This window comes from Prunus mume, linkage group LG1 (assembly GCF_029339155.1).
Source record: "Prunus mume cultivar Tortuosa linkage group LG1, ASM2933915v1, whole genome shotgun sequence".
NCBI lineage: Eukaryota > Viridiplantae > Streptophyta > Magnoliopsida > Rosales > Rosaceae > Prunus > Prunus mume.
In genome coordinates, this window is record NC_142698.1 from 19,032,945 (window position 1) to 19,049,947 (window position 17,003).

Below are 17,003 nucleotides of genomic sequence, written 5' to 3' on the forward strand. Positions count from 1 at the left end.
TTACTGCGTTCGGCCCATTTTGTAATCGGCCCTTGGAAGTTACAGTACGTTTTGATGATATTGGGCCGACCTATCAATTATTGCGGAGGCTCAAGACCTGTTGTCACGTTATTGGGCCAATTTATAGACTGTTATTTACGTTATTAGGCCGACTATTGGGCCCTGGTTCACATTGTTGGGCCAACTATTGGACCTATTATCACAGTATTGGGCCCACTTTTGGGCCTTTTTGCACGATATTGGGCCCTTATTTGACCTGCTTCCAAGTTATCGGGCCGACTATTGGGCCTTTGAACCCTTATTGGGCCTCACTGTGAGCTGCTTCTACGACATTAGGCTTGTTCTCACGTTATTGGGCCTGTTCCCACATTATCGGGCTGACTATTGGGCCTTTTCACCTTATTGGGCCTGTTTCCACGTTACTGGGCCACCTATTGGGCCTGTTCCTACATTATCGGGCTGACTATTGGGCCTTTCCCCTTATTGGGCCTCTTTACACGTTATCGGGCCGACTATTGAGCCTTTTCCACCTTATTGGGCTGGCTATTGGGCCTGCTTCCAGCACTTTGGGCCTACTTTCATGTTATTGGGTCGAATATCGGACCTTTCTATCTTATTGGGCCTGCTAATGAGCCTGTTTTCCAATATTGGGCCAAGTTTTGGACCCTTTTTACGTTATTGGACTAACTGTTGGGCCTGTTGCAATAATGCGTCATTATTAGGCCATTCTTTGCTTTATTAGGCCTATTTCCACGTGTTGGCCCAATTATTGGGCCAGTTTTCCAATCGTAAGCCCCATGTTGAAGCTGTCACGTTATTGGGCTAACTTCTGGGGCTGCTTTACATTATGGGGTCGATTTCTACGTCCGTTTTCACTTTACCGGGCTAACAATTCCATATTTGGTCCTCGTTAAATTTTGGGGTCATTTAACATACGGCCTCGGATAGTTTTAAGATCACTCCTTCAAGTGCTGCCTACAGTGCTGGGCCTCTCATTGGATGTTGGGATAATATTGGGCGCGTTTAAATATTTTGAACCCTTGTAATTTAAGCCCATTGCGTTATTGGTCCAATACTTGGTGTAACGATGACAAACGAAGAGACATTACAGAACATTTTCCTGGAAAGAAAAAAAAAAGGAAAAGAAATTCGACTTAACTTTCACATGCTATAGATAAATTGCATTAAGCTGCAGCACTGCCAGGCAGTTGCTTCAAGAAAATATATATTTCCTGCAAGACGAAACGCAGTTTTCACGTGTTACAATGGAAGATCGGCCAAACAGAATAGAGGAACAAAGCATTTCACCTGATTCAGTGAGAAAACAGTCGATATCCATCCACTAGTTAAATTATGTGTCAGGCAATGCGAATGCTGCAAAAGACAAGACAGCCTTCACAATATCACATCAATGACTACTGGTTAAAATTATGCGAAGAAATGAAACAATATGTATATTAATTACTGTGAATGCCTATAACCAACAAAGTTTCATTCATTTGCAATTCAAAACTTCTTGTGATGCATATGTTTGCCACATTATAAAAGATGGTATACCGGCCATGTTAGCAGAGATTTAAGATTTAAGTTCTGCTGCCAGTTTCGTATATCAAGGCCTCATGCACAAGCCTGAAACAGAAAGTAAAATTCAAGATATACAATTAGGAAAAAGCAATAAAAACAAACAAAACAACTGAAAGCATGCATAGAGCGGAGAGCGGAGATTACTCCAACAATCTGTGGATGTCCACCTCCAGGATCAGCAGCACAGCACCATTTTTTGATTTACTCCTAATCCAGTAGGAGTCCTTGCAACATCTTCGATATCTTTTATAATCAACCTCAAGAGAGCAACATGGATATCTCCTAACAGCCTTGAATCCTGATATCAAAATTGTATGAAATCAACGAGCAGTAGAAAACAGATGAAGAACACTTAACTAGAATGAACAATTTTGAAACAAAATTGGCGGCTCACAGTCATGAAAAGTGTTTTTTTTTTTTTGGTCAATGTAGTCATGAAAAGCTTGAACAAATTCATCAAGAGTAAAAGGCCATAACTCGAAAACATCAGCAAAGGTAATAAAAAATCTCCAAACCAGCCACCATCATGATATTCAATTATCAGAACCAGAGGCATAATATAGGAAGAACAATTCAATTCAAGATTGTCAACCAAAGATTACCTTTCATGGTTAATATTCAGAAAAATACTTTCCAGCGCCACAGTTACCAACTATCAGGGTTAAATTCACTAAGGACAGTTACCAACGACACTATACTAAGCAAGTGCTTTATAAATCATGTGCCATGCAAGTAGTCATATTCTGAGGCAGTAACTTATAATTTCATAAAAAGGAAAAAGAAAAGGCAACGTGGTGAACAATCTTTATTGATCAGGAAGAAAGGAAATGAAATGCGTACAACAGCACTTACTAACTCAAAACTTTCAGATTTATGTTTCCGGATCAACCATTTCACTCATCAGCTCAGCCTGCAACAACTCAGCAGGTCCATGCACCTTCTTGCGTTTCCAAAACCCATCCACCATGGAATTCCATATTCCCTCATCTGGAACACATCCATCAAGCACCATCTCGTCAACAATTTGATACGCTTTGTGCAGGTCCCCCTTCTTACAGATACATTTCAATAGAGTATCAAATGTCTTCATATCTATGGAGATACCCCTGGTACGCATGCTAAGATACAGCTGACAAGGTCTTAACCCCAAAAAAAAAAACATACAGCTGACAAGCTCTATTTGGATCGCCACTACTACATAAGTCCTGTACCACTGCATTATGAATCCTTACATGAAGGCTCCAAGTTAGTCTGTTAGGTGAAACTCCTCCGAGGACCATCTCATCAAGAAAGTTTGCAGCTTCCTGGAACTTGCAAATATTGCAAAAGCTACTTATTACTTTCCCATACAGCCCTGCATCTGGTTTCATGCCTTGAAGCTTCATCCTATCTAGAGTCTCCAAAGCTTCTCGAAGCTTTCCTTCTTCACAGAATCCATGAAGCAAAGTACTATAAGTAATATTCTTTGGCTTGTGGCGCTTACTGACCATTAAGTCTAACAATTCCATTGCTGGTGAAGAACGCCCACCTTTGCAAAGTCCATCCATCAAAGAGCTGTAAGTAAAGACATTTGGTTTTCATGTGTTCAAACAACCCCACAGCTTCATTCAAATTGTTGGTTTGGCAAAAGCCATGTATCAAGGAAGTATACATAACAACAGAGGGCAAACAACCTTTTGTTTCCATCTCATCGAAGAGCTCCTTTGCTTCACCAATCTTTCCTAACTTGCACAATCCATTAATCAAAGTACCATATGTATCTGAATCTTGGGGGCACCCATGATTGGTCATCTCACAAAATATTCGAAGAGCTGCACCCATGGAACTACTGTTCTTACAAAGGGCTTTGATCAAAATATACGCGAAACAGTGCTAGCTGGAATGCCCGTTTCTCTCATATACTAGTAGAACCTGAAAGCAATCTTTAACTGGTTTTCTTCAACGAGAATGCCAAGTATGGTAATGTAAGATTTCTGGGTTGGTTTGCACTGAAAGTCCTCCATTTTGTGGAAGACCCTGACAGCATCCAGTGGCCTGTGAGCGCAGGCATACCCCCTGCAAACAGAGAGAAATATATCTTCTGTAACACTACACTTCTCCTCCTTCATCCTATCAAGTAACGCCTCAGCTGACCTGAACTGGTTCGCGGAGACTAATCTAGCGACCATGAGACCAAAGGTGGTGTGATCATGCCGAAAGCCACTGGTGTACTAGGCTGTTGCGGAATGAAATATGAGAATAGCTTTCTGTATTTCCTTTTCAGCTTTTATCAGCTGCTCAAGTTGGGAAGTCATGATTTGTTTCGACCATTTAAACAAAGTTTTGCTGCCCATTGTACTGGCACCACTGTTTCTCAATAAGACAATATCAATCACTCCCAATTATGTTTCAGCTTTGCACAATAAACACTTGCCTGCAAATCTCTGAAACAATTTCCACCTTTCTACAAACATAATAGCAAAATGAGTCAGAAACCAGATAAACATTTGAATGGTTTGCTTACTAAAGGGGTCATAAAAAATTTCATAACACTATGGCAGATCTTCCATATGTAAAGCATATATGAATGAATAAAATGAGGGATAAAATCTTATCTTACTGAAAATTCAAGAGCTTTGTTTCATAAATGTGAACTTTGTAAGCTATTCTTCGATTAAAATCATAGTAGTCCCTGTGTTGTGACTCTACTTGTAAAGCAGGAAAGGTCAAAATCATAGATAGGCCTTAACAAATTTTAGGAAGTTGAACATTCTAAAGGTTAGAGGGTTAATACGGAATCTTAAAGGAATGGATGGACTTAACTCACACACCAAATTGAAGTTCCCTATATATTCAAAGATGGGAGGAGAGGGAGGGATAAGCTAATGTTTATACATTTATACATCAAACCATGTAGCAAAAACATTAGCGGGTCCAAGAGAAAGTAAACTAACCTATGGTAAATTTGTGGGAACCACAGCAAGTCCATCACACCAACATGAGCACAACCAAAAAGATCAGATGTCTGCAACAAATGAAATTATTTTTACTTCGTCTATGCACTATGGTTTAAAAACAACTTTAAGAGAAGCCACACCTGATACATGCAAAGCCCCTCTATCATTAACATCACAAAGGAACACTAGCTAACCCTAACATAGCAATCGCAAAAGAACACTAGCTAACCCTAACATAGAAATCGCAAAAGAACGCTAATTAACCCTTACCATTGCAACTGCTAAAGAAAGCTATCTAAACCTAACATTGCAATCGAAAAATAACGGTAGCTAATATTGCAATGGAAAAAGAGCGCTATCTAACCCTGACATTGCAAAATAAAATTAGCTAACCCTAAGATCGTAAAAGAACAGCGGCTCTAACATCAGAGAAGAACACTAACCCCAAAATCAAGGTTCTGGCCTCCTAGGATCGCATTTGCATGTTGCTGCAGATAACGAATTCGAAGCACCTCGAGGTACCGATCTGACAGTCCTCGATGATCTTCGATTCGGTGCTCTCTCACAGGAGGAAGAAAAGGCCCTCTACAGCGCCTCATTGTCGATGGTCCAGGGGAGTTCCTTACGAAGTATCGGAACTCAATCTCCGCGATCTCGGCGGAGGCCAAAGGAAAACAAGACGGAGGAAATGGGATAAAAATGAAAAGTATTAAGCGAGCGAACAATATATTTATATTTTGGATGGAATTTCGTTTTCGGGACGGTACGCGCGTTTATTGGAGTCAGTACTAGTTGTAAATATCTTCTTTTTTTTGGTCTGACTAGTTGTAAATATCTCTCGACCAAAAAATTGTGTAAGATTTGTGAGGGGTACTATACTAGTAACGTGAAATTGAAATAACTCACATTCCTTGCATTCCCATTCTTGTTTAGTAAACGTGCCTTAAATGGCAAGAGTAGATTGCCCTTTTCAGATTTAGCCACCAGTGAAACCTACCTTGAGGATCAAGAAACATATCTACTGAAATATCTCTTATCAAAGCAGGTAATCCAGTGCGCAACCATAGGAAATCAAAAGCAATAATATAGGTGATCTTACAAATCCATGACTATCAAATTAACTTTACAAATCCAGTGCAACCATTAGAAACAACCTTCTGTTTATATTGGCTTTGTATGACGCTTATTTATACCTGTTCCCTGAAATTGCATGTCCAAGCAATCTACTGGCACTTTTCTTCTCGTAATCTCTTTCATGGCAGCCGCAGACACCACCCTTGGTCATCCACACTTTTGTGTGGTGACCGTTCTTTTGACTTTTCTTGTATGCCAATCAACAGCTAATGGTGGGTTCAGTGCCAAGCTTATCCACCGAGAATCTCCAAATTCACCATTCTATAATCACTACAAAACTCCTTCCAAGCTTAAGAGACCAATATTCTATCAAAACAGCGCAGTGTCACAAGTAAGACCTGACAATGGCCAGTATCTTGTGAAGCTCTCGATTGGAAATCCGCGGTTCGATGTTTATGGCATTGCCGACACTGGCAGTGATCTACTGTGGACACAATGTGCACCCTGTGATGGCTGCTACAAGCAGATAAATCCCAAGTTCGACCCCAAACAGTCCTCAACATATAGTGACCTTTCTTGTGATGCACAAGAATGCAAAGCAATTGGCACCGGGACATGTTCGCCGCAACACACTTGCAGCTACAGTTATGCTTATGGAGGTGGTGCATTAACCCAAGGGGTATTGGCTAAGGAGACAATTACCATAAGATCAACATCAGGGGAGGCAAATTCCCTGAAAAATATTGTGTTTGGTTGCGGACATAACAATACTGGGGGTTTTAATGAGAATGAAATGGGAATAGTTGGTCTGGGAGGAGGCTCCTTATCACTTGTTTCTCAATTGGGTCCTTTAGTTGGGACCATGGGGGCAAAAAATTATCATTCTGTTTGGTGCCATTTCGTACTGATCCTAGCGTTGAGAGCAAGATCAGTTTTGGGGAAGGTAGTGAAGTATCAGGGCATGGTGTGGTTTCAACACCTTTGGTGTCCAAAGAAGACAAAACCCCTTATTTTGTGACAGTTGAAGGAATTAGTGTTGGAGATAAGCTTGTGCCTTTCAGTTCGTCCGGGAAAGTTTCGAAGGGCAACATGTTCATGGACACAGGCACACCTCCCACACTTTTGCCGCAAGATTTTTATGACCGCTTGGTGGCGGAAGTGAAAAATCAGATCCCAATGGCACCCATTGAAAATGATCCAAGTTTGGGAACTCAGCTTTGCTACAATATCAAGACCAATCTCGAAGGACCAATATTGATTGTGCATTTTGAGGGTGCTGATGTGAAGTTGACGCCAACACAGACTTTCATTTCACTAAGAGATGAGGTTTTCTGCTTTTCAGCCCAGAATGTCACCAGCGATGGCGGTATCTATGGGAACTTTTGTCAGTCAAATTTCTTGATTGGCTATGACCTTGAAAAAATGGTGGCGTCTTTAAGCCGACTGACTGTACAAAAGAATAGTAAGTTCCAATTACATAATATATAATAAAGGAATGTCAATCCGGTCTAGCCCAATAGAAAAATGTGTTGATTTACAAACCAGTGATTTTAAATTTAAACTTCATGGCACTTTAGAGCATCTCCAATCGATATGTCAAAAGTGCCACATAAACATTTAATGACTAGAAATAACATCTTATATCACTCCAACCGATGTGTCAAAACTGATGTGGAATGAAGGCTGGAGGTTGAGATGTTATTTTTGACATCCCAAAAGTAAGATGTCAAATGAATATTTTAATATTTTTAAAAGATAGTTGGCTGTTACTTTCATTTATTTTTTTTTTTCTTTTTTTTCTTCTTTATCTTAAATGATTTGACTGTTACAATAATTATTTATTTGATATATTGGATGGAGTGTAAAACTGTGTAAATGTCAAATTACCACATCAGCCATCAAATTTAAATTTGATATTTGGTATTTGACATCTCCCTTAGAGATGTTTGATATTTGACATCTCCCTTAGTAGACAGAAGCAAATTTCACAAATTGGCCACTCTGCTTCACGAGTGGGTCACTCTGCTTCACGAGTGGGTCACTCTGCTTCACGAGTGGGTCACTCTGCTCTTGAGGTGGAGGCCGGTGTCTTGGGGCTGGAGCTTGCGGCCAATCTGGGCTATAGTGATGTCTACGTGGAATCGACTCAAAGACCCTTGTGGACGGGATCAAAGGGGAGGTAAGGAACCGTGCCGGACTATCGAGGCCTTCTATTGAGGTTATTTGGCGTAAAGTCGATCGGTTGAAGTGTTTTTGGCATTGGGTTCAAAGGAGTTCAAATTGAGCGACTCATGAGGTGCAGCGATAGGTTGCCGAGCGGTGGAGTGGAAAGTGGGTTACTCAACCACCGCTGTCTCTCATACATGTTTTGGTATCTGATGGTCTTCCAGGTCCTCCTTAATTTTTGTTTTTTAGAGTTGGAGTTTTCCTTCTTTTGCTGGATTGTAGCGATTCGGATGAAGGAGACTCTGTAGTTGTCTTAGTTTCTGCTTTCTGTGTATTTCCTATCAGTTGCCTTTTGGCTTGGAATCTAATTCATGGTTGACCAAAAAAAAAAAAATTGGCCAAATACGAAACTTGTCAAATACCAAAAGCAAATAAGCAAATTCAAAAATTCAAAAAACACGAGAATTTATACTAGTTGGACGTGTTTAGCCCATGCAGGGGTCAACTTCAAATTAGCGCCGAGGAAATACTCCTTTTTGACCCAAATATTTAAAGGAGTTTCACTAAAACACCCAAAATGGAGGTTGAAATTATAAAAAAACCCAACACCCAAAACACTTTATAAACACACCCAAAACTCATCATTACACACACTCAAAACTCATTTATAAACACACCCAAAAAGTTGACTTTGGAGTTGATTTTGGGTGTGTTTCTATGTTTAAATAGTGCTTGGGTTTTTTTATAAATACATGTCTAGGATTGGGTTTATTTATAAATTTGTAAATATTTAATTAGTAAGTGATCTGCCAAAAGCTATTAGTTCAGGAATAATGTTATTCTTATCACATTTGTATACTACATCCTTATATCATCTTATGTGGCAGCTGATGTGGACAACCATATCAATAAAAATTATTTAATATATTTTTTTCTTTTATGATTTATTCCAGTATTTGTTTTTCTAATTGTCTTAATTAAAATACACTTCATTGATTTAATTGATGTGACATATAATATGCACATGTCACATCATGTAATATAGAAATGTGAGATAAAAATGTGGTAAGTGTAGCATTACTCTTAATTAAGCTAAAGGTAATTAAGGACAATAATAAATAAATGTTATTTGAGCTGAGCTTCCTACTCTCAGTGAAAAATTGCTGGCGTGGCTTGATGCAGAGATTTGATAGAGTTGACTAAGCTGATGGATAGAATGAAGGGCAATTAGCGAGAAATTATAGAATACTATGGTAGTATGATTATGTGGTATATCTTGAACACGTGTTATAATATGGGTGGATGGTATGGTTTATTTTCTCCCTTTTAGGAAATAATATCAATAAATATCCACTTCTATTATAACACATGTACAAGATATATCACGTGACCGTACTACCATAGCATTCTATAATCACTCACAATTAGCATATATAATATCTCCATGTAAGGACGTGACTAATTAAACACTTGAAATTTTTCATATTTTATTTCCCCCAACTTCAAAGATATTCCCATATATGTGTACAAGAGACTAGTCTTGGTGGTTTGTTGCATCCACTACCATCTTCTCATATTGGTAGGTGAAGCAAAAATTCATTGGAAGATTGAATAAACCAAGCTACCTTAGCTGACGGCCATATTTCCACGTGTAACACTTCTAGATTTTAACGCGCGTTAATAATAATATACATGTTTTTAAAATAGGCATGAAATTTCATGTGTGGCTGGGGAAGAATTAGTAGGTAATCTAAGGCAAGCATTACTGTAGGTGACCATGGAAATCCATGTGTGCCTACTTATACCTTTCTCTACAGATTTAGCCATCAATACAAATCTACCACTTTCTGTTTCAAGGCTTTGTCTCTCCTTACATTTATATCTGTTGCCTGAACTGAAACTGGATGTGTATGCAAATTTAAGCAATCTCATTTTCTTCTCTCCTATAGCTCTCTCTCATCTCAGTCTCTCTCATGGCAGCCGCAGACTTTGGTGCAGTGACTATTCTTTTCGTTTTGATTGCATGTCATTTAGCTGCATCAGCAGGTGTTAATAGTGGGTTCAGTGCCAACCTTATCCACCGAGACTCTCCAAATTCACCATTTTCTTCCAAGAGCTTCAACAAAGCTTTTGGACGCAGACGCTCCATGAGACCAGTATTCTATCCAAACAGCGCACAAGTAAGACCTGACAAGTGCCAGTATCTGATGAAGCTCTCGATTGGAAATCCACCGTTTGATGTGTACGGCATTGCCGATACAGGCAGTGACCTAGTGTGGACACAATGTGTGCCATGTCATGGCTGCTACAAGCAGCTTAATGCCAAGTTCGATCCCGAGAAATCCTCAACATATAGTGACCTTCCTTGTGATGCACAAGAATGTCATGCAATTGGGACTGGGACATGTTCACCTCAACACACCTGCAATTACACTTATGGGTATGGAGGTGCTGAATTGACCCAAGGAGTCTTGGCCAAGGAGACAATTACCATAACATCCACGGTCCACCTCAGGGGAGGCAACTTCCCTGAAAGATATTGTGTTTGGTTGTGGACTAACAATACTGGGACTTTTAATGACAATGAAATGGGAATAGTTGGCCTGGGAGGAGGGCCCTTATCACTTGTTTCTCAATTGGGTCCCCTTAGTTGGGGGCCACAAATTCTCCTTCTGTTTGATGCCATTTCATACTGATCCTAGTATTGAGAGCAAGATCAGTTTTGGGGAAGCGAGTTTAGTATCAGGGGAAGGTGTGGTTTCAACACCTTTGGTTTCCAAAGAAGACAAGACCCCATATTTTGTGACAGTTGAAGGAATTAGTGTTGGAGATAAGCTTGTGCCTTTTAGTTCATCAGGGAATGTTTCAAAAGGCAACATGTTCATGGACACAGGCACGCCTCCCACACTCATTCCACAAGATTTTTATGACCGCTTGGTAGCAGAAGTGAAAAGTCAAATTCCAATGACACCTAGAAAATTATCCAAGTTTGGGTTTTCAGCTTTGCTACAAAAGCAAAACCAATCTCAAAGGACCAATATTTACTGTACATTTCCAGGGTGGTGCTGATGTGAGATTTTTACCAAAACAAACCTTCATTCCACCAAGAGAGGAGGTTTTCTGCTTTGCAATGCAGAATGTCACCAGTGATGGTGGTGTTTATGGAAACTTTGCCCAGTCAGATTTCTTCATTAGTTATGACCTAGAAAGCAGCGTGGTGTTTTTTAAGCCAACTGATTGTACAAAAGAATAAGCTTTTTTATTATTTTCTTTTCTTGGTAATAAAATAAAAGGTTAATTTACCATTTCTTTTGTCCATTCAAGTAGTTCAGTACTTTTAATTTTCTTACACTAGATTGTTGTCCTTGTTCGCGAGCATCGATGCCGTTAGCTGTGACAGGTAGGCCAATGGTCATTGTCATTGGACACCAAAAATGCAAAAACAAAAACAAAAGCCCAAAATATATCAATGTTATTTTACAACCACGAAGACGAGGTTAAAACTTTTTAGTGAGGTGTTGATCAATTTGGTGCTCTAAAAATTGAACCGCAAATTTCACCGTCAACATTGAATTATTGGTGCTAATAGCATTCATATATGATAGCAGATAAATAAGCTTGATCCACATAATTCTCTACGCAATACAGCATGTACGTACTAATTTACTGATCTAACTAACAAGGACTACATAAATAATCACAAAAAGCAAAAATCCTTTTGCACAGAAGGGACGTACCCAGATTCCATAGCAGCAAACTAATTGCCAATAGAGGCGATTTATATGGGGGCTGCACACGTCGTTCTAAAGTGGCCTGTTTGATTGCACCGACTACAATGCACAACTCGCTTCACACGGCCACGGTCTTCAGCTCGAACACGCTTCTTCCTTGGTCTTCCTGGTGGGCGGAGTGACTTAGGTGGGTTGATGAGAACCTCAGCAGCGTTGCTTGCATTTGGATCTCCATCAGATAACTCCATCCATAGGGATTTGTCTGGAATAGGATGTATTGTTTGTGAGTATGTCTTTCGATAGGTGGTAACTGTGAAACAACTCTCAGTAAATCGATTGACTTGCTGCCTGCACGATTTAAGTGCTGCAACAGCGTGTGCGCATGGCAAACCATAAAGCTGCCAGCCCCGACAAAGGCAGCAACGGTTCCGAATGTCCACAACATTCGTCCCTTCATGAGATATAACTTCAAATTCTGCTTCATTAGCACGAAGGACCTGAAAAGTGCGTGCACGCTCTTCAGCCTCCGCAACGCGCCTCTCTGCACTAGGCACAAGAATCGATGTCCACTGCATACTGGTCTCTCGACGCTCATTGAACCAAGTCATTAGCTGCCTTCTAATGAATTCCATCATCTGAATTATTGGAAGCCCCGACGCCTCCAATATCCAAGTATTTAGCGATTCAACAATGTTAGCTGTCAAATGCCCAAACCGTGTTCCCTCAAAGTAAGCAGTAGCCCACAAGCGAGCTGGAATCCGTCTAATCCAATATGCAGCATCTTGTGATATCTCTTCAATCTCTAATATTTTTGCTTCAAATTCAATTACAGTGAGAACATGAGCAGCTTCCCATAAAAGATTAACAAGCATTGTATTATTAAACTCCTTGCGGAAGCTATCACTCAAATGACGCATGCAAAAGCCATGAAAAGCAGTAGGAAAATTTGCTTCAACTCCATCTACAATGCCCTTCTGCCTGTCTGACAAAATTGTAAGCCTAGGCATGTTTTCTGTATTAATCTCAAGCAGATTATGAAGTTCAGAAAGAAACCACATCCAATTATCATCACTCTCCTCGTCAACAACCCCAAATGCCAGAGGAAAGAGAGCACCATCACCATCGAAACCGGTCGCAAGAAGCAAAGTACCTAGATACTTACTTTTCAAATATGTCCTATCAAGCCCAAGGAGGGGCCGACAAGCATTCAGGAAACCATATATTGATGCCTGAAATGATATGAAGAGACGCTGGAAGCAGTTATCATTTGGGTTTCCATAAACAGACGCAATACTCCCTGGGTTTGTCCGTTTAAGCTGTTCACAATATTGTGGAAGCAAGCGATATCCTTCTTCAAACGATCCACGCATTGCAGCCATGATACGCTCCTTTCCTCGCCAAGCTTGCTTGTATGATAAGGTGATACCATGAACTCGATGAATCTCCTCCAGTATCTCCTTTGGCTTATAATTAGGGTTCTCTCTAAGCCGTTGCTCCACAGAATTTGCAACCCACTGAACTGAGGCTTGCTGATGGCCAAGATGAGAAATTCCTCCACATGTATGATTCTCTTGGATGGTCCTGATTGTGAAAGTTGGAACTCCTGGGAGTTTTGCAGCATGAATACGCCATGGGCATCCCTCACTGGCACATTTGGCAGTGAAGCGAGTCTTGTCAGATTTAATAGTCTGCATTTCAAAGTGCAAGGCAATGGCTGTATCCCTTAGAGCCCTCCGGCAACTCTTGACATCAGGGAACTCTTGCCCCACTGCCAATTCATAATTGGGATTTACAATCGCCATACGGGCCTGAATTACAGGACTGGAGCTGAGTACAAGCTGGGATTCCTGGACACTCATATCATGGGCAGATTCTATCCCCATTTCATGATTATGATCCATAGATAGTTCCAAATTTTCATCAAGTTCTTGGTCCTCTGAGACAGCCAGCTCATTGTTCTCTACTAAACCCAACTCATGGTTCTGAGGATGAAGAGCCAACTCATGGTCATCATGATTAGGTTTACGATCCATACCTAACTCATCCCCATGCCCGTAGCTGTGACCATCATCCCCTTCTTGCTCATGGCTCTGTCCTAAACCCAATTCATGGTCATGAGCATGCCCTAATCCCAGGTCATGGTCATGAGCCTGCCCCAGACCCAAATGATGCTCGTTGGCCTGTCCCAAACCTAAATGATGATTGTCGGCTTGTCCCATCTCAAACTCATGATTTTGCCCAAGGCCTAGGTTATGATTGTGGCCCAGTACCTGCTGATTTTGCCCGAGTGCTAAATTGTGACTTTGCCCAAGTATCAACTCGTGGTTAGCCATTCACGAATTTATCACGATGTATCAAAGTATAAAAAAGACGTCCACAGCTCCACAGCCTCCCAAAGTAACTACCAATTTATAGTTGGAAGCACTGCGTTCAGACTGTACTAAAGCATGCCTACAAAGTGACATAACTACAGTCAATAGCCAATCGCATACCTCTATCACATCAAGCATCAACACTAAAATCTACAAGCACATCTCCATATACAATAAAATTAGCATGATAATAAAGATAATCAAACCTTGGAAAATATGAAAGGACACACTTAGCAAGACAAACAACACCTGGCAATTTTTTACATTCTTTCACTTCTCGAAGCTGCATGCCTTGAAAGCAAGTAACCAGCTTACAAATACCAAAAGAGAAAAAGATAACCTAATATAGAATCATGAACAGAACATACCAGACTGAAAACCCCACCTTCAGCATCTTTTATCACATTAACATTAGAAACCACGAATTCGCAAATCCACAAGAACTTTGAAACAAAAAGTGTATCCAAACTTGAAATAAGCAAATTTAAACCATCAATTCTGGTTATTGGAGATCTAAACAATCAACCAAAACAAGCATCATCCGCTTCTGATGAGAACAGTATGAAAAGAAAGGAAATCGAAAGCTGAACTAGACTTTTCACATTGGAGAGCTATTAAAGCATAAGCATCACTCAGGTGATCTCACCACTACCATGGACATCAGCTCAAGTGAGCTTACAATCTTTGAAAACTGAAAACATAAACACAAAGTCCAGAATTTAACTTCCCCTTCGTTTGAAAAAGTTTCCAAGCCACCAAAAAAGAGTACTCTAATTCAGTAACTCTTACTTCATAGAAGACCATTAACCATATAAAGAAAAACGGAGATGCAGAATGGGACACCATGCCACTCAAAACAAACAAATTTATTTTGTTAGCAAATCGTCATTGACAACAAATCCAAAATGTTCAAATCCTTGACCAATGCATTCACGTCTAGAGCTCCATATCTTAACCAACTACTAAAAAAAACATCTTTGAACCAGGACCATACCCACCAACCAAAACAATCGCTACACCGAAATTAACAGTAAAACAAGCTAATTTAACACATTAATAAGACACTCAAAAAATAAAAGCTCAACCAAGCCAAGAGAACATATTGACAGGACAAACAAACCATACACAGTAGATAAAACATTCATTTGGACCGGAATAAACTTTCAAAGATTGAAATAAACTCCAAATAACACAAACCTATCAAAGAACGCCAACAAATCAAAGCTCTCAACAGTGAAAATCAAACAACATGATACCTGAAATGTCCGAAACCCTAGCTTCAGACCCTATCACATCCACAAATTCATCTTCTAATTAACCAAATCAACAGAAGACAGAACTGGGAAGTGCTCAAAACTCCAAAAATCGAAGTCCCAAAGCGACGCAAGACGGATCGAGCTCGAAAGTCAAGGTCTTGGAATTGCAGGAAGGAGAGAGAGAGAGAGAGAGAGAGAGAGAGAGAAGATGGAGTGCGAAAGGGGGACAGAAAAAAAACAACGATAATTTGAAAAGAGGAGTTGAAGGATTTTGGCGGGTAATTGTGCAGAAAATCGTGAAGGGCAAGAAGGAGACGAAGAGAGATTGGGAATTACAGGGGCAGAAGAGGCAGTGTATGTGAGGGTTGAGAAGGGAAATACAGGTACGAGGGCTTTGAGAGAAAAAGGGGTATTTAGGTCAAAGAAATTGGGAATGGCTTTTCTGAATTTACTGTTTTGCCCCATGGGCTATCTACTGTTTTTATAATAGCTTTGATTTTTATGGAAAGGCACCCAAGAAAATAAAATAATATGAATTGTTGCTTTGAGCTTAGATTAGGAATTGAAATCTATCCATTAAAATGATTTTGAAAAAGAAAAGAAAATTGCAGTGGTGACAACTTTTTCTATGTAAATAAAAACAAATTTTATTTTGTGCATCATTGTTTGATCAAAGGATGAATAATACAACTGTGCATGAAGTTTTGAATTTGATAGATCATCCAAATCAAATTGATCACATATGTGATGGCTAAGAACAAAACGTAAGCACAATATAACCAAAATATTTATTCTATTCCAAATTAATTACTTTTTCTAATTAAGCTTTAAATTTTCTTAATTGGGGCCTAAAACTGCCCATTGCAGCAAACCAGAGCCCAAACAACAAAAACGTCAAAACTACATGAGGATGAGGAAGGGGCCCAATACATGAGTGCTGAAACTTAACCCATGATTAATATGGGCCAACTTGAAATACGAGGTTCAACAACAACCTGCAAGAGAGAGTGATGATATTTCCAGCCCTCCTTTATTTTCTCACAAACTTTATATTTTCAATAAAACCTATAAACATGCCAATTACTAATTCATAAACACACGGGTGGAAATAGTAGCACGCATTCATAATTACAATCTTATCATCAATTCATAAACAAGGTACAAGTCGAAATTCATAACTACAATTTGATTAGATATGTACAAAAGTCTAATTGATGAATTAACATATCTTTCTATCTCATCCATAAATCCAAATTTAGTAAGTTGCGTCGTGCATATGCAAATTATGCAATTGCTAATTGCTGCTCCAAATTAATATAAAGTGATAAATATCCTCATCCTCTTCTTCACCTTCATTCATAATTAACCACTTTGCATTGTTTTGTAACCCATTATTTAATATCCTCTACCTCTAGGCCTTGTTTCTTTAGAGACAATGTTTTCTTCAGCTTATTCTCCCTCCTCTGCCAGCTTGAAGAGAAAGAGAGAGAGCAAGGCCAAGGCTGGTCAGCAGAAACGTCTGACTGAGGAAAGTGAACGTCTACTGAGAAAGATCACTGAGGGCTATGAAGTTTATGAGGCTATGAACAAACTTCATCGTACCATGGAGTTAGCTAACAGTTTTTTGAGGGCTGAAAAGATGATACTCCTTGGGTATTTGAACGACATCCACTTGTTTATCTGCAAGTTTCAAGAAACTGGTTTTGATGGCAACCCCCTTCCAAAACCTCCACTGTCTATGCTTGATTAATATGTTCTCCTCGTTTTAGTTAAGTTTAATTAATGTATATTATGTTATTAATTGGTTTAGTGCATGTGATGTTTGTGTCACTTGCTTACCTAGGACTAGGAGTGCTTAACAATAAACAATGGTGATGTTCGATT

At 39.7% G+C, this 17,003-nt stretch overlaps 1 protein-coding gene, 1 long non-coding RNA gene and 2 pseudogenes across 5 annotated transcripts; 2 read left to right on the top strand and 2 right to left on the bottom strand.

Moving 5' to 3' along the window:
* Positions 1 to 1,030: 1,030 nt before the first annotated feature.
* Positions 1,031 to 5,267, bottom strand: LOC103318667 (uncharacterized). 3 transcript variants are annotated; one of them, XR_016122999.1, is made up of 7 exons: positions 4,964 to 5,267; positions 4,518 to 4,588; positions 2,437 to 4,027; positions 1,729 to 1,882; positions 1,558 to 1,629; positions 1,309 to 1,374; positions 1,031 to 1,232 (listed from the first exon to the last, which is right to left on the bottom strand). It is a non-coding gene; the product is annotated as an uncharacterized LOC103318667 (long non-coding RNA). The 3 variants fall into 3 exon arrangements; XR_016122997.1 differs by having other exon boundaries at positions 1,031 to 1,374; XR_016123004.1 differs by lacking the exon at positions 4,518 to 4,588 and having other exon boundaries at positions 1,031 to 1,374; positions 4,964 to 5,244.
* A 508-nt stretch (positions 5,268 to 5,775) lies between these two features.
* LOC103318852 (aspartic proteinase CDR1 pseudogene) lies at positions 5,776 to 7,057 on the top strand (annotated as a pseudogene).
* A 2,850-nt stretch (positions 7,058 to 9,907) lies between these two features.
* On the top strand, positions 9,908 to 11,013 carry LOC103318853 (aspartic proteinase CDR1 pseudogene; annotated as a pseudogene).
* LOC103318668 (uncharacterized) lies at positions 10,740 to 15,577 on the bottom strand. 2 transcript variants are annotated; one of them, XR_513228.3, is made up of 4 exons: positions 15,120 to 15,577; positions 11,498 to 13,942; positions 11,064 to 11,151; positions 10,740 to 10,962 (listed from the first exon to the last, which is right to left on the bottom strand). XR_513228.3 is itself a non-coding variant. In XM_089043479.1 (3 exons), exon 2 carries the CDS (start codon positions 13,822 to 13,824, stop codon positions 11,539 to 11,541), a length of 2,286 nt encoding a protein of 761 aa, XP_088899605.1. In that variant the 5' UTR covers positions 13,825 to 13,942; positions 15,120 to 15,577; the 3' UTR covers positions 10,740 to 11,151; positions 11,498 to 11,538. The 2 variants fall into 2 exon arrangements, 1 of the variants encoding a protein (XP_088899605.1); XM_089043479.1 differs by having other exon boundaries at positions 10,740 to 11,151.
* Positions 15,578 to 17,003: the final 1,426 nt, after the last annotated feature.

Bases quoted from the DNA above. Each gene is read 5' to 3' on its own strand.
- LOC103318668 (XM_089043479.1), bottom strand. From the start codon at position 13,824: ATGGCTAACCACGAGTTGATACTTGGGCAAAGTCACAATTTAGCACTC.